Source organism: Ctenopharyngodon idella, chromosome 17, assembly GCF_019924925.1.
Source record: "Ctenopharyngodon idella isolate HZGC_01 chromosome 17, HZGC01, whole genome shotgun sequence".
NCBI classification, from domain to species: domain Eukaryota; kingdom Metazoa; phylum Chordata; class Actinopteri; order Cypriniformes; family Xenocyprididae; genus Ctenopharyngodon; species Ctenopharyngodon idella.
This window is the reverse complement of record NC_067236.1, coordinates 19,775,714-19,798,500: the sequence shown is the minus strand read 5'-3', so window position 1 is coordinate 19,798,500 and position 22,787 is coordinate 19,775,714. Positions and strand designations below refer to the sequence as shown.

The 22,787-nt window shown below is 38.5% G+C and overlaps 1 protein-coding gene across 1 annotated transcript; it reads right to left on the bottom strand.

Moving 5' to 3' along the window:
• Positions 1-25: 25 nt before the first annotated feature.
• ppp1r14d (protein phosphatase 1 regulatory inhibitor subunit 14D) lies at positions 26-15,265 on the bottom strand. Its single transcript, XM_051868586.1, has 4 exons — positions 14,836-15,265; positions 2,454-2,534; positions 2,334-2,366; positions 26-468 (listed from the first exon to the last, which is right to left on the bottom strand). Exons 1-4 carry the CDS (start codon positions 15,007-15,009, stop codon positions 400-402), a joined length of 357 nt encoding a protein of 118 aa, XP_051724546.1. The 5' UTR covers positions 15,010-15,265; the 3' UTR covers positions 26-399.
• Positions 15,266-22,787: the final 7,522 nt, after the last annotated feature.

Below are 22,787 nucleotides of genomic sequence, written 5' to 3'. Positions count from 1 at the left end.
TTGATTTATCATCAAGAACTGAATCTAAAATCTTGAAATTGTTTATTGTTACATACAACACTTGTCAGAACAAAATATATATAAATAGGGAACAAAATGTACATGTCACAAAAAAACATCTTTGAGTAATAATAGACAATCTGCAATGCAACTCTACATCAGCTAAGAGAAACTGTACAGAATTATTAGTGGTCAAAAACACTGTTTATGGAAGCTTCCGTCATTGACCCGTGTGTGCAGTCAATTATTACAGTTCTACCGTAGAAACATACACAGACAGACACTCAACACTCTACACATACTGGGAGGGTTGTGGGCGGGGCTGTTGAGGGAGGGCGGGGCCAGGGACGGGGCTGGGCGGTTCACGTTATCAGGAAAAATCCAGACTTTGACCTAATACTATTTCTTCAGAGATCCTGACATCTTACGAAGTCCCTTCATCCGATAGAGCAGCCCGTTGATAAAGTCCTGTGGAGTTAAAACCATCTGTGGTGATGAAACTTGTCAATAAACAGCTTTTTACAGTTACATTTTTACTTTCTTTTTCTGCGAATCAGATTTTTAGGGGGAAGCACTATAATTGACTATATTGAACTAAAGCCCATTTCTGCCACATTAAAAAAAAATCATGCTTTGGTAAATCATACTTATGAAATTAAAAGTCAAAATTATGACATACTTAGTATGTCATAATTTCGACTTTTCATGTTATAAATATGACTAAGTTATAACTATGAGAGAAAAGTTGAAATTATAAGAATAAAAGTTGACATTAGACAAGTCATATTTGACAAAAAGCTGAAATGATGACAAAATTGACATTAGATATGCTAGGTCATAATTATGAGATGAAGTTGAAATTATGACATACTAAGTCATTTCACAAAAAGTTGAAATTATGAGATACTTAGTCATGAGATAAAACATGGAAATTGTCATTATGAGATAAAACATCAAAATAATTACATACTAAGTCATATTTATGACAAAAAGTTGAAATTATGATGTACTTAGTCATGAAATGAAAAGTTGAAATTATGACATAAGTCATTATGAGATAAAAAAAAGTTGACATTGGACAAGTCATTTGACAAAAGTCAACATTAGTTATACTAAGTCAATTATGAGATGAAGATGAAATTATGACATACTAAGTCATAATTATGACTTAAAATGTGAAAATTCTGAGACAAAAAGTCAAAAATTTGCATACTAAGTCATTTGACAAAAATTCGAAATTATGATGTACTTAGTCATGAGATGAAAAGTTGAAATTATGACGTCATTTATGACAAAAATTTGATATTATGAGATGAAAAGTCATAATTATGATGTACTTAGTCATGAGATGAAAAGTGGAAATTGACATACTAAGTTATTATGAGATAAAACGCAAATATATTACATACTAAGTCATATTTATGACAAAATGTTGAAATTATGAGATAAAAAGTCGAAATTATGACGTACTTAGTCATGAAAGAAAAAGTGGAAATTGACATACTAAGTTATTATGAGATAAAACGCAAATATATTACATACTAAGTCATATTTATGACAAAATGTTGAAATTATGAGATAAAAAGTCGAAATTATGACGTACTTAGTCATGAAAGAAAAAGTGGAAATTGACATACTAAATTATTATGAGATAAAATTATTACATACCATCTCATTTATGACAAAAAGTTGAAATTATGAGATAAAAAGTTAAAATTATGACAATCGTTTATGACAAGAAGTTGAAATTGAGATAAAAGTCAAAATTATTACATATTAAGTCATATTTATGACAACAAGTTGAAATTATATAAATCAAAATTGACACTAGTCATTGAGATAAAAAAAAGTCGGCATTAGACAGTCATATTTTTGACATAAAAAGTCGAAATTATGTCATACTAAGTCATAATTATGAGATGAAGTCAAAATTATGACAGTCAAAATTATTAAGTAAAATGTCAGTTCTGAGACAAAAAGTCAGTTATGACATAAGTCATAATCATGAGATGAAAAGTTGAAATTGACATACTAAGTCATATTTATGAAAAATCAAAAATAAGTCATATTTATTAAAAAGTCAAAATTATGAGATAAAGTCGAAATTATGATTTTTTTCCCCTGATGTGGAGGAAATGGGCTTTCAAAACTGAACTGAGCTGAATAATGATACTATCATCTTCAGACTGTCTTTGTTCCAGAACTGAAGAACTGAAATAACATTGATGCTGTTATTTAGTGGTTCATCACTGCGAATGCATGAATAATTGGTTAATAACTGGACGTGTCAGTGCATAAGAAGTGTTTGTAATGTCTTACAGAGTTTGTCTTACCTCCTTTGGCTTTCCACACTCTTGCAAAAGCTCCTGTTAAAACACACAACAGCAGGTACAATCTCTGTCATAAACTCATGAAAGCATATTGATGCACAGTGGCTTCTGATGTGAACGTACATGCAGTCTCGATCTCTGCTCTTCATCTTTCAGCTCCAGAAGTTCATCGATGTCAATCTCCAGCTCAGGAATCTCTTCCTCCTGCACACAGACAATCGATGTGGCCGTTACGCTCATTATTGCATTTAACACGAATCAGTGAATTATTATGAAGGTTGCTGGTCCAGAGATACTGCGGATGTCATCAAACTATACAAACCGCATGATAAAATATCCTTACTTAAATGTGATTCATTATGTTGTAGCATCTCACACTTAATGTATGTTATATCTCATGTATGGAAGGCTATATCTTGTGAGACTGTCCTTTGAGTTTAAGCTCAAAGTGTTTCTGCATCTCATCTCTGCTGGATTCTTTAAAGGGCATCCGCTTTTAAAAGCCTCACAAATTAGAGGGATAAGAGAAATGACGACCCCCAGAGTGACACCGCATTACTAACCGCACGATTAATCGCTGCACATGAATATTACAGGAACTCTGAGATGAGAACTTTAGAGGAACTGCTGTGTTAGCAGGGCGCTAATGACCCGCGGGGCGGATTTTAAAGAGCTGGTGTTTCTATTAGGATACATTTGAAGTTATTCCTGTCATTTATTTAAACTTAACATGCAGTATATTGGCAATATGATGAACAGTCATTCTGAATGTCCTGAAGTCAGTGTTGTTATTGTTAATCTAAATCTAAAAACTATTAAAAATAGTTTTAAAAGTCTGTTAATTGTAGTAAAGCTTAAAAAATATATAAATATTAGAATATTAAAAATTTAAATGAAAAGTAGAAATGTTGCATTGACAACTAACAAAAAAATAAAATAAGTTATTACATTAAAATGACTAAAATGGAAAAAAATTAAAGCTAAATAGAAATATTAAAAAAGAAATAGAAACTAAAAGCTAATTTGAAATATCAATACATAAAATAATACATTAATATCTGAAATTAAATAAAAATTCAACTTAAAACTTACAAAATAGTTGTTTACAACTAATTTAAATTAAGTTTAAGAACTAAAATTACTCAAACTGAAATAAACATGAATTAAAGCAAAATAGAAATATTCAAAAAATAAATAAAAATGACAAAAGCACAAATTACTAAAACTTAAACTAAAAGCATATTTAAAATATGAATACATAAATTAATAAATCAAATAAAATAACAAACTTAATAAACAAACAAAATAGTAATGTTGATTACAACTATTGAAATAAAATAAGCTGAAGCACTAAAATTAAACTGAAATAAAAATATTTTTTTTTAAAAATATATACGACAAAAGCACAAATTACTAAAACTTAAAAGCTCATTCAAAATATGAATACATACATTAATGCATTTAATAATAAATCTGAAATAAAATAAAACTATTAATGTTGCCTTGACATATAGGTTGAAGTAGGCCTACTAAAATGTCTACAATTAAAATTGAAATAAAATAAACAAACTAAATTGAAATATTGTTAGACTTACTGCAATTAAAATGAAAACTGAAGATAACAAATAAAAGCTATTTAAATGAATACAGACTTTAATGCTAATCACATAATAGTAGCATTTACTCAACTGTATGACTTTTTGTTTTAGCATCATGAATGATAGATTTATGGTCATTTTGTCCTTTCTATACCTCGACAGCTCCTGATCTCTGTCTGCTTTCATTAAAACATATTGTTTATTATTATTCCTCTAATGCTAATAACCGTACAGTCACAGTAAAGGAGGGAGTGTTGTGCTCTCTGCTAGCGTTAGCACGCGGGTGTGTTGTAGTGTTTTGTCTGAATGAGATTTCACGGGATGTCGGGCGGCGCTGATTCCCTAATGTGGATCCGTTACTAATCTGATCTTCCTTCCCGGGCTTCCTGCCGCAGGCTCAGAGCATCAAAACACGCTGCTGGACAAAAATACTACAAACCACCTTCACATAATGTGGAAATGTTCTCGTGAAACACTGCTGGATGTTTGACCCCGGAGAATAGCTACAAATAGCCTACAAGACCATCCATACAAAAAAAACAAATCAATTCCACCTAGTTCAGCTTAAAAACTTAATCAAAAGTCATTTTAACTTTCAATATATCAATATATAACCAATCCTTCTTCCAAAACGCGTTTTTGTCTTACCCTGATTCATATTTTAAACCTGACGGGACGGTTTTTGCGGGAAATTGCCTACATACGTCACTCGCCCGTGAGTCTCGTCATACCCGGCTACTTTGACACGTTAATTGTGTGGGAGTGACATAGGTTAGTGCTGTCATAACGAGCGAGAAAGGTTGACACGGATCTCGTTAAATGTCGAACCTCCGGGGAATCACCCATTTTAAACAAACGCGGAACAGAGGAGAGTCTGCTGGCAAAAAGAGAACGCGACAGAATCAACATCGGTTTGGCTTTTCGGAGATGGCGAGAACTGAGGGATTTGAAATGTTGTAAAAGCGATGCGGAGATGATGGTATTTTTATTACTCAGCTGAGTAAGATATTTTATTGAACCGATAAATTGCCAAATGTAGATCTTTAACAGAGTTAATTGTTGAGGGCTGGTAGTACTCACACTATCTACAACGTCGCCAAGGCTCACCCCGATCGGCCTGACGGGGGCGCTACAGCGGTCAAAAGTACGAAATCACTCATAAAAACTTTTGTGAACTAGTCCTAGGTTGCAGTGCAGCGAGATTCTCTGGAGTCTGATTGTCAATAGTTATCAAAAGAAAAAAAAAATAGATTCACGGTCCCTAAAGGCAGGAACACACCAAACCGACGCTAACGAACTCGTGGCGACGAAAGCAGACTGCGGGGTTGGCTCACGTTTGCAGCGTCTGAGTCCAAAGTTGGCCTGACACACCAAACCAACGCTCGACAGCCGACAGCCAAGTAGCACGTCCGTTCTGCGCCTGCGTAAGATGAAATGCCTTTCTGTACCAGCAGGTGGCAGTAGCTGAACAGCCAATCAGAATGATCAGATGGCCCGACGGACCGACGAGCTCAGACACTAATTCAACATGTCGAATTGGCTGAAAAAAAGCAGACGAGGACCAACTTCAGTCGACGGTGCGGATCACACTAAGAAAACTTAGTCGAAAACTGCCCGATGGCCGACTGTCGGCTTGGTGTGTTCCCGCCAAAACGTTCAAAGTGGGCGGAGCCACGTTTACTCAAATGGCTATAACTCATGAACGGAATGAGATATTTTCACCAAACTCGGCACACCTATGTAAGAGCTCATTCTGTGGTCACGTGAAAAAGGACTGGCCACTTGGTGGCGCTATAACAATAAAAAAACATGAAAATGGTTATAACTACTTCTCCGTTAGTCCGATCGACTTGAAAAGTGGCATGCAGTGTCTTTGTCCAGAGGTGTCATGAGTGTCTATGGCGTGTCTCAAAAAACATGTCGGCCACTGAATTTTTATCACCTATTAGACAAGGTGGGCATGTTCGACTCACCAATCTACTTTTGCGAACAAGTCCTACGTTTTTTGCCCGATCGGAACCAAACCAGCGCAGAACAATTCTCTGGACTCTCTAGATCAATAAAAAATGTTGAACTTTACCCTTTGGACAGCTATAACAGGGTCACTTAGAAAAGGGGCGTGGCCAAGTGCCTACAAAAGCCTATAGCTCCTAAACGAAAACTCGGAACTTCATGAAAATAGGTGAGCACATGCAGCGTGACTCTTTTTATAAACTTTTATGGAGATCAGACCATAGGTGGCACTAAAACTGTTAAAAAGTTTTAAAAACCATATATTTTTTCTATGGTAAACTGCCTGTATTGGCTGTAAATGGTCTTTTCCATCTATGATTTAAGTGGTTACATGCTTGCTAAATAAAATATAATACTTTTCTGCGCATTAACGCACAGGCCTTAAAATGCTATATTTATTTTATTTTTATTCTCTGAACATAAAAAGCAAAAGTCATGTTTGTGCTTGTTCATATAATGGCAGTAAATGATGCCCTTCAAGCTTTAAAAAAGAAAGCAAAAGCTTCATAAAATAATTCCATGCATCTTTTAAATTGCTCCATTTGGTTTATGAAAAAGAATAGTTCACACAGCTTAATACAGACACCTGAGTGAGTAAATGACTGGTTTTTCATTCATCCTTTAAAGTTGAGTGTGTGAGACATGCAATCATATGTCATGTGTCTTTTCACACCAGACACCTAGCAACCACATAGCAACACTCTAGCGACCCCCTGGCAACCACTCATGTGTCCTTTAAAATAGTTTCTTCAAACAAAAGCCAAAAACGTGATTTGAAGTCAAGGTTGGACAGAGTAACTGCAGGATCCAATGAGCTCACGCATAAATTAGAGATGCTAATGAATAATGCAGCCGCTGACACAGTGGGCGGACTGTTACAGGCTTCCACACGGAAGCGTCAGAGAACCTTCAGAGTGAAACTCTTCCGCCGGGCCATGAAATATTCATCATCATCGCCAAAACGTGGACAAACGCACCGCCACTCCCAAACCACAGGCAGCTGAACTTTGTGTTCTCAAGCTCTTTATAAAACTGTGTACAGTATGATCTGCTGCCTTAAAAGAACCAATAACAAAACACTACTTTGATAATGTGCTGTTTCAAGCTAGTGGAAAGAAAACATCCAAAATAGTGTTTATTTTATTGCACTTTATCTATTCTTGTCTGTAGATTTCAATCTAAAAAGAAGATCTCTTTAAAGGCATGAGTTTGAGTCAGAAATCTCCACTTCACCAAACTTTACAGTTTATTCTCATCTATATTCAGAAGGTTTGTTCATATTCCTAAAAACATGGTGACAATGTATTTGTTTTCTGTCGGTTGACAGTATTTTCTGATTTATAGAGTGATAAAAAAGAGAAATCCAGAATCCCCTCTGGAAAAAAAAAACTTTAAAGGGGTGGTTGATTATGATTTGACTTTTTTAACTTTAGTTAGTGTGTAATGTTGCTGTTTGAGCATAAACAACATCTGCAAAGTTACGACACTCAAAGTTCAATGCAAAGGGAGATATTTTTTTTTAAAGTCCCTTAAAACTCGTCTTTGATCACCAAAATGACATATTTAAATTTTTTTTTCCTGTGAAAAAAATTCTTCATGCCTTAAAATAGCTTGAACATAACTCTACACCCTTGCTTCATTCAATATAAGTGGATCTATGAATATGCTAATTAGCCCCGCCTCCACTCACTCGCACAAGCTCAGACGAGATCCACTTGGTCAACTTACTGAGGTAAACGCTGCACAATGGTATCGCTCTTTAAAACGTCGGACACATAACGGTGATTAATATGATTAGCCTTTTGCTTGACTACGTTATCAAACAGCTAATAATGTGTTGCTAATGTTAATGTTCCCGTTCGCCATGTCAGAGTCGGACAGCTGCCTTCTAACAATCGGTATCTTTACAAACGCTTTGAACGACTGAATTTGCACATGGTTTGTCTTAAATCATATTAAAAACACCACAGACATATAAACAACATTAAAACACTTGATTTTCACCACTGGGGGACTTTAAAGAATTTGCTGTTTAAGGACTACAACAAGCTTCTTCCCAGGTTAGTGACATCACAAACCCCAACATTTACATAAACCCCGCCCCTGAAACACACAACAAAGGGGGCGGGGCCATGTTGGGCTGCTTTAGAGAAGAGGAAGAGTTGTTGTAGTAGAGTGTTGTTGACATGCCTGTCATTTTACGCCGGACTGCTTCACAAACGAGGGTCAATTCAATGCTGGATTTGAACAAAAGATTAACATGACGACACATGCTAGTCGATGAGTTGAATCAACTCCACAGCAACTACATAAATTTATCCACTAACCATTCAGAAACGTCTAAAAGTTGTAACTTCTTCCTGAGTCTCTCCATCAGTGTCGACTCCGGTTTGAACAATGTAAGGCTGAACACCGTTACTGACAATCCTCATTTTGGCTGCGTGAGATTCTCCAGCTTTGTTGTTGTTGAGCGACCGAAGCGCGAGCCGTTAAAGCTCCGCCCTCTTCTGGAAAGGAGTCGGGAGCAGCAGCTCATTTGCATTTAAAGGGACACACACAAAAACGGCGTGTTTTTGCTCAGACCAAAATAGGGGCAAATTTGACAAGCTACAATAAATGATCTGTGGGGTATTTTGAGCTGAAACTTCACAGACACATTCTGGAGACACCAGAGACTTATATTACATCTTGTGAAAGAGGCATTATAGGTCCCCTTTAACTCTAATATGTTAACAAAATCAAACAAGAAGATGCAATGCTCATATTTCTGCTCTAGAAATGTATGCAATTTAGTGCATATTTAATAAGATAATGTATCATTTGCATATTTAAACTTGTTTGCAATTCTTAATGTAATCAATCAACTAGTGCAGTATGATGATATTTTTTAGTTTATTTTTATCCTTTTGTGTCTTGCCTTAAGCTTGTATATCTGCAGTGTAGAGAGATTATATCAGAGAGCCACAGAAAACATGAAAGCGTTGCTCTTTAAACGGAGCTGCTTTAGCATGTATTTAGGACACAGCAGACGTCTTCCCCTCAAAGCCTGCTCCATATAAATCCCCTGAAAATCCTAGAAAATAATGATATAAGCCAGTGTTTCTGTACATGTGTGTTTGTCAGCAATCAGTCAGTGTGTCATCTGACGGCTGCCGCAGAGTAAACACACACACACACACACTCACACACTGAAGAGATGCTGGACATCTGCCACTACACTCAACACTTTCTCACACACACACCATGCTGAAAGGTCTAAATGCTTGAACGTCCCACATGTCCTTGAGTTTAATAGTAACCGAGTCAGACATTAACCAGCACCGACACCAGCGATCCACATATTCATAATGTGGGAGCTGAAATGATTCCCTCTGTTCTTGTAATCTGTTACCTAACATTTGATTTATTCTCATCTATTCTAGTGCTGGTGATGCGTTTAGTGACCTCGCTGTTTCAGAGGTGAGTGTTGTTGAATGTCCCAGCTGACAAAAATATGGTTTGCTAATGTTCATATTATGTTTTTATTGTGAACATTCACAAGGTCTAGTTGTTTTAAATGTTCTAAAAGCTTTTGTACGAACATTCCGTTTTGTCATTCTTCACACATTATGGGAACGTTACTTTAGAATGTTCTCTGAGCGTTCTGAAACAAGTGGCAACATTTAAAAAATGTTGAATGTCAAACTAAAATGTTTCAGAAAAACACCCTCCATGAATGATGTATAATGTTTTTGTGCTAACGTTTTGAGAACACTATTAAAGGATTAGTTCACTTCAGAATCCTGATAATTTAGTCACCTCCATGTCATCCAAGATGTTCATGTCTTTCTTTCTTCAGTTGAAAAGAAATTAATGTTTTTTAGGAAAACATTCCAGGATTTTTCTCCATATAGTGGACTTCACTGGGGTTGAAGGTCCAAATGTCAGTTTCAGTGCAGCTTCAAAGAGCTCTACACGATCCCAGACGAGGAATAAGAGTCTTATCTAGAGAAACCATCGGACATTTTCTATAAATGCTTGGCGATGCGCCACGCATTACGTAATCATGTTGGAAAGGTCACGCGTGACGTAGGAGGAAGTACCGATCCAGTGTCTACAAAGTGTCTTTCGCCCTTTACGAAAAAAGGTAAAACAACAATGTCGGACGATTTTGGAGTTGGAAGAGAAAATGAGACAGAGTTTTTCGCCCTACCGCGGTACTTCCACCTACGCCACGCGTGACCTTTCCAACATGATTACATAATGCCTGGAGCATCACAGAGCAGTGCAAGATGACCATTTTTAGAAAATGACTGATCGTTTCTCTAGATAAGACTCTTATTCCTCGTCTGGGATCATGTAGTGCTCTTTGAAGCTGCACTGAAACTGACATTTGGACCTTCAACCAGTTGAACCCCAGTGAAGTCCACTATATGGAGAAAAATCCTGGAATGTTTTCCTCAAAAACCTTCATTTCATTTTTTTCGACTGAAGAAAGAAAGACATAAACATCTTGGATGACGTGGAGGTGAGTAAATTATCAGGAAATTTGAATTCTGAAGTCGACTAATCCTTTAAAGACCAGATAACTTTGAACGAACGTTCTAATTACGTTACTGGAAGAACATTTGCTCATAACTTTGAGAGAACCTTGACAGCTACAACATTCCCTGTTCGCTGGGGTGGAACTAACATGAAGTGGATGTTGATGAAAAATAATGTGAATGTGATAAACTCTCCAACAGCTCAGACACTACTAGGGCATTAGCAACGCCAAGGTCATGGGTTCGATTCCTAGAGAAAGCATGAACTGATGTACCTTGAACGCAACGGATAAAAGCATCTGCCAAAATGCATGAGTGTAAATGAGTCCTACTTTTCTCTCTCTATTATTAGACAAAGATGTGTTTATCTAACCAGAAAGAAAAGAGCCATCTACACGAGGGAATGTTGGGATAAAACACCTCGATCTGTTCAAATATCACCTTCTCCTCTAATGTCATCGTATCCGCAGCGCATTCGAGTAAATGTCACAGTCACATCATCACATGCATCTCATCAACGCTGCTCTGCCTCAACCAACCAGAGTCCTGTTTCCATGGCACCTCAGATACAGACTCTCTGATGTAACGTGACAGATGTTGCGCGTCCCCAGATGTTTGTAACTCGTCATCACCAGTGAATCATGACATCAGTGGAGATGCTGATTAGAGTCTGATCTCTGTGTTCTGGGTTCAATGCAACTTAACCTACATGAGCGGCATCTGTGACGTGCTGTCGTTTACATTCGTCCCTCAGTCTGTTAAAGCAACCAGTAATGCACTTGGAATGTCTCTGGAGCGCTTATGTATATTGCTTGGTGCAAAAATTATGTTATTTGATCTGTAAAGTGTCCAAATCTTCTCCTTTTTTATGTGTTTAGGATGATAGTTCCTGAAGTTTGCTCTACAGTGCCCTTTTTGGTAGTCTTACACATGTTGTAGGCTATTATTATATAACCCTCTGGTGTTGTTCAGTCATTTTAGACAAAATTTTTGAAACGCTACTTTATCGGAATGGTACAAAACTCAAAATCAAATCAATAATTCAGTCACAATGCAGTAAAAAAAAAAAACGGTCAGCAAAGAATGTGTCAAGAATACAAAACAGACACACACACTCAAACACACACTCACTTACACATCGCACACTATTACACACACACAAATGAACTGAGCCAGAAGACTCAAAAAAGAGGTTGAAATCATATCGGTCTCAGATTTCTAAAGCTCTGATGCAGAATTTTCTTTCAATTTGTTAAATTTTTATTGAATTTCGATTTTATATGTAACAGAATGTCTTGCTCTGTTCAGGACTGTAGTAAAATTAACGCACTTCAAATCAAACAAAATATCTAAACTTTGACAAGAAGTAGTCTTTGAGAATGTCTAAGTATAAATCCAAATCCACAACCTAATAAAAGTACGTTTTTATGTCTGAAAACAACTATAAGCCTCTTTATATAGAGCTCTATAGCAATCTAGCTGTTACATCACGGCATTACAGATGTTTTTCTTTTTTTACTCCCGCCAGATTACACTAATCTGCCTTCAAAAATGAGATTTTAAAGGCCTTGTCTCAGTTTTAACACGAAATAAAGCTTTAATTGAAAAATATAAAAAAAAGAAAAAAAAAAAGATTTTTTGTGTTATTTTCAATGGGAAAAAAACTGATCATAATTATTGCATTAATATTAAGTAGTAACATAAAATTCTTTCAAAATACAAAAGAAAAAAGAAAAAATATTATTGAACAAAAATATGTTACATTGACTTTGCTGAAAATTAAAAAAAGTTACATTTCAGGTATTCGATCACTTTTGACCGCGAACAACACAAGTTTGACTCCCAAATGAACAATACCAGAGGATTAAACATACACACATGCTACATTAAAATATATATAATTACAATATTTGAAATATATATATATATATATACACAGTATCTCACAGAAGTGAGTACACCCCTCACATTTTTGTAAATATTTTATCTTTTAATGTGACAACACTGAAGAAATGACACTTTACTACAGTGTAAAGTAGTGAGTGTACAGCTTGTATAACAGTGTAAATTTGCTGTCCCCTCAAAATAACTCAACACACAGCCATTAATGTCTAAACTGCTGGCCACAAAAGTGAGTACACCCCTAAGTGAAAATGTCCAAATTGGGCCCAAAGTGTCAATATTTTGTGTGGCCACCATTATTTTCCAGCACTGCCTTAACCCTCTTGGGCATGGAGTTCACCAGAGCTTCACAGGTTGCCACTGGAGTCCTCTTCCACTCCTCCATGACGACATCACGGAGCTGGTGGATGTTAGAGACCTTGAGCTCCTCTACCTTCAGTTTGAGGATGCCCCACAGATGCTCAATAGGGTTTAGGTACCCTCAGCTTCTTTAGCAAGGCAGTGGTCGTCTTGGAGGTGTGTTTGGGGTCGTTATCATGTTGGAATACTGCCCTGCGGCCCAGTCTCCAAAGGGAGGGGATCATGCTCTGCTTCAGTATGTCACAGTACATGTTGGCATTCATGGTTCCCTCAATGAACTGTAGCTCCCCAGTGCCGACAGCACTCATGCAGCCCCAGACCATGACTCTCCCACCACCATGCTTGACTGTAGGCAAGACACACTTGTCTTTGTACTCCTCACCTGGTTGCCGCCACACACGCTTGACACGATCTGAACCAAATAAGTTTATCTTGGTCTCATCAGACCACAGGACATGGTTCCAGTAATCCATGTTCTTAGTCTGCTTGTCTTCAGCAAACTGTTTGCGGGCTTTCTTGTGCATCACCTTCTGGGACGACAGCCATGCAGACCAATTTGATGCAGTGTGCGGCGTATGGTCTGAGCACTGACAGGCTGACCCCCCACCCCTTCAACCTCTGCAGCAATGCTGGCAGCACTCATACGTCTATTTCCCAAACACAACCTCTGGATATGACGCTGAGCATGTGCACTCAACTTCTTTGGTCGACCATGGCGAGGCCTGTTCTGAGTGGAACCTGTCCTGTTAAACCGCTGTATGGTCTTGGCCACCGTGCTGCAGCTCAGTTTCTGGGTCTTTGCAATCTTCTTATAGCCTACGCCATCTTTATTTATTCTTTTTTTTTTCAGATCCTCAGAGAGTTCTTTGCCATGAGGTGCCATGTTGAACTTCCAGTGACCAGTATGAGAGAGTGAGGGCGATAACACCAAATTTAACACACCTGCTCCCCATTCACACCTGAGACCTTGTAACACTAACAAGTCACATGACACCAGGGAGAGAAAATGGCTAATTGGGCCCAATTGGGACATTTTCACTTAGGGGTGTACTCACTTTTGTGGCCAGCGGTTTAGACATTAATGGCTGTGTGTTGAGTTATTTTGAGGGGACAGCAAATTTACACTGTTATACAAGCTGTACACTCACTACTTTACACTGTAGCAAGTGTCATTTCTTCAGTGTTGTCACATGAAAAGATATAATAAAATATTTTCAAAAATGTGAGGGGTGTACTCACTTCTGTGAGATACTATATATATATATATATATATATATATATATATAGTCCTGTAGACGCCCATTGTAAGTGCATCACTGTATACATGCTTGTTTTTACAAACTGAGGAAGGATTCAGAATTATTTGTCCCCCCATCATGTCACGGATTTAAATGGCGGTTCATGTAAGTGCACTGAGACATTCAGACCTGCTCATATAGATCCAGTGAACCTTTAAAGAAAAACTTGTGCTTGTGATGTTCCTTGTTTTTAAGTCGCTTTGGATTAAAGCATCTGCTAAATGAATAAATGTACATGTAAAACTCATTTCTGATGCTTTAAGCAGTAAACTGTCTCATGTTTACTTGCACTTCCTATAATAAAGTCTCTGATAGGGTTGGACAATGACAAACGTTTTGATAACATTACATATTAGCATAACAATGTTCCTACTGATGACAAATAATAGTCGATTTGACTTTTATATTCAAATGACATTTACTGCAGGAAAAACATATGGTGTTACCATAGTAAACTAATGTATTTCCTCTAGGAAAACTTCTCTTAATGATGTTCCTCCACAGCCATGAGATTAAATCGAGATATTCACTGAAGTCTCAGATGTTTCTCTTGAGAAAATACCTCATGTGTGAGTTTCAGAAGAGATCTCAACATCGTCTCAGATTTGCTCAAGTCTGCAGTCAAACTCAATATGAGCTCAAACACTTCTCACCAAACATCTGAGCTGCTCTTCACACTCATTTCATAAGATGACAACTGCTGAATCTGTTTTAGGAGGATCATCTGTCTTGCTGTTTATATTGGTGCATTATTAACTTCAGTCTGATGGCAGGGAAGGTGCTGTAATGCGTCTCTCTGGATCTGTCTTACCTCGCAGTCGAACAGCAGGTGCAGCTGCCCGTCGATCCACTCCTCGATGTCCAGCCTCCTCTGGAGGTCTTTGCGGTTGTATTTGACCGTTAGTTTGCCCAATTTGCGTTGGGCAGGCTCCTCCTCTTTGGTCTGAAACTTCACTATGGACTGGGTGCCCGGCTCCGACGCCATGCCTGCCACAACCTCACGCGGACGGGGAGAAGTCCAAGAGGCGTCTGTCTCTCTGTCTGTCTGTCTCTCTGTCTGTCTGTCTGTCTCACAGATTCAAACACAAGGTCCTTCAGTCTCAGTCCTGCTGTCGTTTGTTCATCCGTGACTCTCTATACTGCAGTGTGTTTCTGACTCATGATCGTGTTGTTTCTGTCCAACAGCCTCCTTTAGCGCCTGTCTTCTGTCTGTGCTGTAATAACACTGCCTCTCTCCCTCTCTCTCTCTCTCTCTCTCTCCCTCCCTCCCTCCACCCCCTCCCTCTCTCTCTCTCTCTCTCTCTCTCCCGCGCTCACTGTCTGCTGCCTTTATAGGCTAACAATGAAGACATGTTGTTGTTGTGTGTTCATGTGTGTGTTAAGGAGGAACATAGTTCAACTCAGGACTGATAACATGCAAGATCAGTGTCAGAGGCCAATACACTTGTTTTAAAGCTATTGTGTAATTCATATGCAATAGGAGAATTTAAAAAAATACCCTTATATTTATTCATTTAGCAGATGCATTTGGCAAAAAACATTTTAAAATATATAAATAAATAGGTTGCCCCCTTTATTTTACTAATTGTATGCTTTTAATTGATTTTTAAGGAAAATGTGAGTTCTGTTTGCCAGTGCAAAACTCACCGTTTGTTCTGAGTGGTTGATAAGATGTTCTGAGTGGATGTTAGTGTGTTGCTATGTGGTTTCCGGGTGCTTAGAGTGTTGCTAAGCTGTTACTTGGGTGTTCTAAGTTGTTGCTATGGGGTTGCTAAGCTGTTAAAAAAAATAAAGAACATTTTAGAAAATAAATACATTTTCAAATAAATGTTAGTGTACTGCAGGGGTGGTCGCTAGGGGGTTGCTAAGCTATATTGAGGGTATTGTGGTGGTTCCTAGGGTGTTCTGAATGGTTGTCAGGGTGTTGCTATGTGGTTGCTAGGGTGTTCTGGGTGGTTGTTATAAGGGCATTGTTTAAAGGATGCTAAGATATTCTGAGTGGCTGTTAGTGTATTGCTGGGGTGGTCGCTAGGGGTTTGCTAAGCTATTTTGAGAGTGTTCTGGGTGGTTGCTAGGGGGTTGCTAAGATATATCCTGAGTGGCTGTTAGTGTTCTGCTTTGTAGTTTCTAGGGAGTTCTGGGTGGTTGCTAGAGTTTGCTAAGCTGTTCTGTTGCTAGGATGTTCTGAATGGTTGTCAGGGTGTTGCTATGTGGTTGCTAGGGTATTCTGGGTATTTGTTATAAGGGCATTGTTATAAGGTTTCTAAGATATTCTGAGTGGCTGTTAGTGTATTGCTGGAGTGGTCACTAGGGGGTTGCTAAACTATTTTGAGGGTGTTCTAGGTGGTTGCTAGGGGGTTGCTAAGGTTGCTAAGATATTCTGAGTGGCTGTTAGTGTTCTGCTATGTGGTCTCTAGGGAGTTCTGGGTGGTTGATAAGGTTGCTAAGATATTCTGAGTGGCTGTTAGTGTTCTGCTATGTGGTCTCTAGGGAGTTCTGGGTGGTTGATAAGGTTGCTAAGATATTCTGAGTGGCTGTTAGTGTTTTGCTGGAGTGGTCACTAGGGGGTTGCTAAGCTATTTTGAGAGTGTTCTGGGTGATTGCTAAGGTATTCTGAGTGGCTGTTAGTGTTCTGCTATATGGTTTCTAGGGAGTTATGGGTGGTTGCTAGAGGTTTCTAAGCTGTTCTGTTGCTAGGGTGTTCTGAATGGTTGTCAGGGTGTTGCTTTGTGGTTGCTAGGGTGTTCTGGGTGGTTGTTATAAGGGCATTGTAATAAGGTTGCTAAGATATTCTGAGTGGCTGTTAGTGTATTGCTGGGGTGGTCACTAGGGGTTCGCTAAGCTATTTTGAGGGTATTCTGGGTGGTTGCTAGGGCGGTGTATATATATATATTGGAGCACACTTCTTTTTCTCAGACACTTTGCTCCATTATCAGAGGTAATGGTGCTTATCCTGTGATATCCTTTGCCAGGAGGAAATGGAGAGTAATGGATGTGACTTTGCTCTGTTTTGATTAAATGGAGATTGTCAGTTGTCACTTAGAGTTGCTTGCCAGATCATAAAGTTTCCATTTACCGCTACTGAGATAATTTTCCCGTAAGGCTGATGATGCACAGAGAGAAACACTGATTATGAATTGATGTGCAGGCAGGTTACTCACAGTATTTCCAGGCATGTTATGATGATAAAATGATTATTCTCATAACAGCAGATAACCGTGGAGCTGCAGGTGTCAGAAAACATGCAAAGAAAATCTGTGTCTCTGTGTTTGTTTTCCTTTGGGAGAATCCCTGATGGATCCATTTAAATTCATAAATAAGATCATTTAAGGGCTGGTTCACACAGAACGTGTTTTGCTGTTAGAAATGTGAGACGTAGGTCAGTGGAGTAAAACAAAAATGCAATGTCTAAAAATTTTAACTTGAGCGCCATGTTTTTAGTGCGCTGTGTAATTAGGGGCTGTTCACACAGAACACGTTTTTCCATTCCACTTTCTATTTCCATTCCAACGTTTTTCAATGTAAACACGCACTAGACGGACACCTGTAACTATTGCGCTTACATCTCGAGTCTTTTGCAGCGTCTCGTGCGTGGTACATGGCATTTTAAAACGCAACGCTCAAGTTAAAATAAGTTTGACTTTTAAAAAATGTGCTGCATTTTTAGAATGCTGTGTATCATGCTGCAAAATACACTAGTTGCGAGTGCAATGGTTAAAGACGTCCGTCTAGTGCATTTGCATTTAAGAACAATGGAAAAGTAGCGTAGTGGAATTGAAAAACGCATTCTGTGTAAATGGCCCCTTCTATTTATCTTGCATCTGTATTGCGCTCAAGTAAGACAGAAGCGCAGTCACCTGTGTCTACCAGCGCAGATTATCTATATGTTCAGCTGTCAGAAAGCTTCCAACATGCTTTAGAAATCAACCATGTCTTTTATAGCTGCCATTATCAGGCGTGTGACTGATAAGGCCTGAAACTAAATGGGCGCACCTTAATAAATGATGAATGAGGAGACGCAGCAATGCAACAGTCTGTAGTGGTTTGGACAGAGCAAAACTTGATATGCGAGAAACACATTTATGGTGCCCGCAGCGCATCAAACATTGCTTCAAGCTGTCCAAACAGAATTCTGGGGTGTATTCCCATGTCAAAGTATACACCGGGCCGGACAAAAGGCAAGCTTCGGCTATTCCAAAGATCCGATTTCGATAAAAACAATGACTGCCTCTTTTTCCTTTTGTTTTGGCATGGCATATCAGTCAAGTGCAGCTCCGCTGCTTCTCCTGACGATGTGCCGTCTGTTACAAACTCTGAATTATTAAGCAACATGGCAGCTCATCTTTCACAGCCAACAAATTCATTCATCCAAGCCAAGGCTCAAAAATAGGGCCAACCAATGAAACAGGGCGCACATTCCCTAAAAACACTGTGCTTTCAAGAAAAAAGAAAAAGGAATGTGTTTTCTGAAGAAAATGTGGTGCTTGTCCATTCTAGGGTGTTGTGGATGGTTGCCAGGGTGTTGCTATGCAGTTGCATGTGAATTGTGTGGATTAATAGTGTGTTACCATTCAGTTTCTAGGGTGTTGTGGATGGTTGCCAGGGCGTTGCTATTGTGTGTTCTGCAGGTTAATAGTATGTTGCCATTCAGTTTCTAGGTTGTTGTGGAAGGTTGCCAGGGTGTTGCTATGCAGTTGCATGTGAATTGTGTGGATTAATAGTGTGTTACCATTCAGTTTCTAGGGTGTTGTGGATGGTTGCCAGGGCGTTACTATGCAGTTGCATGTGAATTTTGTGGGTTAATAGTATGTTGCCATTCAGTTTCTAGGGACTTGTGAATGGTTGCCAGGGCGTTGCTATGCAGTTGCATGTGAATTTTGTGGATTAATGGTATGTTTCCATTCAGTTTCTAGGGTGTTGTGGATGGTTGCCAGGGCGTTGCTATTGTGTGTTCTGCAGGTTAATAGTATGTTGCCATTCAGTTTCTAGGTTGTTGTGGAAGGTTGCCAGGGTGTTGCTATGCAGTTGCACGTGAATTTTGTGGATTAATAGTATGTTTCCATTCAGTTTCTAGGGTGTTGTGGATGGTTGCCAGGGCGTTGCTATTGTGTGTTCTGCAGGTTAATAGTATGTTGCCATTCAGTTTCTAGGTTGTTGTGGAAAGTTGCCAGGGTGTTGCTATGCAGTTGCACGTGAATTTTGTGGATTAATAGTATGTTTCCATTCAGTTGCTAAGGTGCTGTAGAAGGTTGCCAGGGCGTTGCTATGCAGTTGCATATGTATTTTTGCCAGGGCGTTGCTGTGCAGTTGCATGTGTATTTTGTGGGTTAATAGTGGGTTGTCATTCAGTTTCTAGGGTGTTGTGGAAAGTTGCCAGGGTGTTGCTATGTGGCTGCAAATGTATTTTTTGAGTTAATAGTGTGTTGCCATTCAGTTTCTAGGGTGTTGTGGAAGGTTGCCAGGGCGTTGCTATGCAGTTGCATATGTATTTTGTGGGTTAATAGTGTGTTGCCTTTCAGTTGCTAGGGTGTTGTGGATGGTTGCCAGGGCGCTGCTTTGCAACTGCATGTGCGTCCTGCATGTTAATAGTGTGTTGCCATGCAGTTGCAAGGGTTTTGTGGATAGTTGCCAGGGCGTTGCTATGTAGTTGCATGTGGGTTCTGAATTGGTAACAGTGTTTTGCTATGCAGTTGCTATGGTGTTCTGAGTGGTTAATATTGTTTGCCATGCAGTTGCTTGGGTGTTGTGGATGATTACAAGTGCATTTCTATGCAGTTGCATGCGTGTTCTGCAGGTTAATAATGTGTTGTCAAGCAGTTGCTAGGGTGTTGTGAGTGGTCGCTTACTGGTCTAAATGAAAAGAATATTCTGGTCTCTAGATATGGCTCAGGTCTGTCCTTCAATGCACAATATGCTTAAAAGAGTTACAGTATGTAAATGATGTAAATGCATGGTCACCCTCATCACAGTGCTTACATAATAACATTCAGAAACACAGAGAGGCTGAGGGTGATCTGGTGTGTGTATCTCTTTGTCTCTTCATGGCATCAGTCCAGGATGAGTCAACGAGTGTTGGCTGTGTTATCAAAGCTCAACATTGTTGTTTTTAACACTCCCACAGAATGCTGATGACGACATTCAGCAGCTTTATGTGTGACTGCCATCTAGTGTCTGTAGTGAAGGGCTGTAAGTTACCTGAGCTTTGGCTTTGAAAACATTTCACATTTTGCGTTGCATTCAAGGTGTACATTTTATCAGTTCATGTATTTTCTGGGAATCAAACCCATGACCTTGGCGTCCTGCTCTACTGTTTGAGCTACAGGAATGGATATGTCTTGCAAATATACTTAGAACCAAAAACAACAACAGAACACCATTCATCAAGATTTATGCTTTTTTATGCCTTAGTTTGTGTCTTTTAGTACATTAATTGTCTGTTGGGATCACAGTTCGATCCCATAAAGAGAGACTAATATGTTCAGTGAATATCAGGAGTCAAATCTGAAGTTCAGTTAGTTTACTGAAGACAGAGTTCTCCACATTTCCAAAGGCTGTAGAAAATGAGTAAAATGATTCAGCCTTGAAAAAACAATGGCATTTGGTTTTTTACGCATATGTGGTTATTTAAAGACAATATCTGTTCTCATGCGTAAGTAACTATCATAAGAGTCACAGGTGAGTCATAAATCCAGCGAGGACTCTTCTCATCTGGTGGCTGTTGATTCCTGCTGCTGTTCATGTTCTTAAACAATTTTTGCAAACACACCATTAGACAAAACGTGGAAGATATCCTTTCCCTTTAAGGTTGAGTCACAGAACAATACATTAACAAGCAAACCTGAACTTCTACTAATGATTCATTGTCACATGTTAACTAGTCTGTCAAATCGATTAATCGTGATTAATCGCGATTAATCGCATCTAACATAAAAGTTTGTAAATACACACTCATATATATATTTACTGTGTGTGTATATGTATATATATACACACACATACATACAAACCTTTATGTTAGATGCGATTAATCATGAATAATCAATTTGACAGCACTAATTTTAACATATTCATGCAAAATCGTATTAGTGCTGTCAAATCGATTATTCGTGATTATCACATCTAAAATAAAAGTTTGTAAATATGTGTATATATACAGTACACACACATAACGTTTATGTTAGGTGCGATTAATCATGATTAATCGATTTATCAGCACTAATTTTAACATATTCATGCAAAATCACATACTCTCTTGAGTAGGTACTTATTTTGAATAAGTAAGTACTTCACGACTGCTAAAAAAAAGTATGTTCTATATAGTATGAATGTAATCTGGACGTACTACATTCGCCATGATGTCATTATCACGTGACCTACTAGCGTCACTCGCTTCATTTTCATTCATAAATCCTCTCCCGTGGCCTCATGGGATAGTAAAAATATCCATTCTATGCACACTTCAGAATCTCACCGGAAGTAGTAGGTCATCCGTGGACTTTTTACCGACTCTTTTATGAGTACTGTGAATTCGGACATACTTCTTTAGTTGCATACTGTTATTAGCCTACTATATAGTAGGGAAGTATGCAATTTTGGATGCAGCCATAGTGTATACTGAATTTGATTGTTTAACGTCACTGTTTTAATACATTAAGGCACTTTAACTGTTTTTAACGTTAAGTGTTTTAAAACGTTTTTAGTGACTGTCTTTATATGAATCACAAGTGGCCAAAACTTGATTTAATGATTAATTACAAAACAAGTATATATTTATTCTCTTGAAGCAGGGCTAAATGAATAAACACTGTTACTGCATTCCTGACATAAGCCACTTCTCCGATATACAAAATATAGTCATTAATAAAGGTGATCGATTTAAGAAACTAAAAGAGGAGGGGATTGTAAATCTATCCTTCATGTCAGTTTCATAAAAGGATTTAAAGGGGTGGTTGATTATGATTTCACTTTTTTAACTTTAGTTAGTGTGTAATGTTGCTGTTTGAGCTTAAACAACATCTGCAAAGTTACGACACTCAAAGTTCAATGGAAAGGGAGATATTTTCTTTTACAGAAATTGCTTTTTAAGGACTACAACAAATGGCTGGTAGGAACTACAACAAGCTTCTTCCTGGGTTGTTGACATCACTAACCCTAAAATTTACATAAACCCCGCCCCCGAGAACACGCAACAAAGGGGCCGGGGCCATGTTGGGCTGCTTTAGAGAAGAGGAAGAGTTGTTGTAGTAGAGTGTTGTTGTCATGCTGTCATTTTACGCCGGACTGCTTCACAAACGAGGGTCAATTCAATGCTGGATTTGAACAAAAGATTAACGTGACGGCACATGCTAGTGGATGAGTTGAATCAACTCCACAGCAACTACATAAATTTATCCACTAACCATTCAGAAACGTCCTAAAAGTTGTAACTTCTTCCAGAGTCTCTCCATCAGAGTCCGACTCCGGTTTGAACAATGTAAGGCTGAACACAGTTACTGACAATCCTCATTTTGGCTGCGTGAGATTCTCCAGCTTTGTTGTTGTTGAGCAACCGAAGCGCGAGCCGTTAAAGCTCCGCCCTCTTCTGGAAAGGAGTCGGGAGCAGCTGCTTATTTGCATTTAAAGGGACACACACAAAAACGGCGTGTTTTTGCTCACACCCAAATAGGGGCAAATTTGACAAGCTATAATAAATGATCTGTGGGGTATTTTGAGCTGAAACTTCACAGACACATTCTGGAGACACCAGAGACTTATATTACATCT

Coding starts and splice junctions, on each gene's coding strand:
- ppp1r14d (XM_051868586.1), bottom strand. CDS start 15,009: ATGGCGTCGGAGCCGGGCACCCAGTCCATAGTGAAGTTTCAGACCAAA. Junction 2,535..14,835: donor ACCTGCTGTTCGACTGCGAG/GTAAGACAGATC, acceptor GTCTGTGTGCAG/GAGGAAGAGATTCCTGAGCT. Junction 2,367..2,453: donor AGCAGAGATCGAGACTGCAT/GTACGTTCACAT, acceptor GTGTTTTAACAG/GAGCTTTTGCAAGAGTGTGG.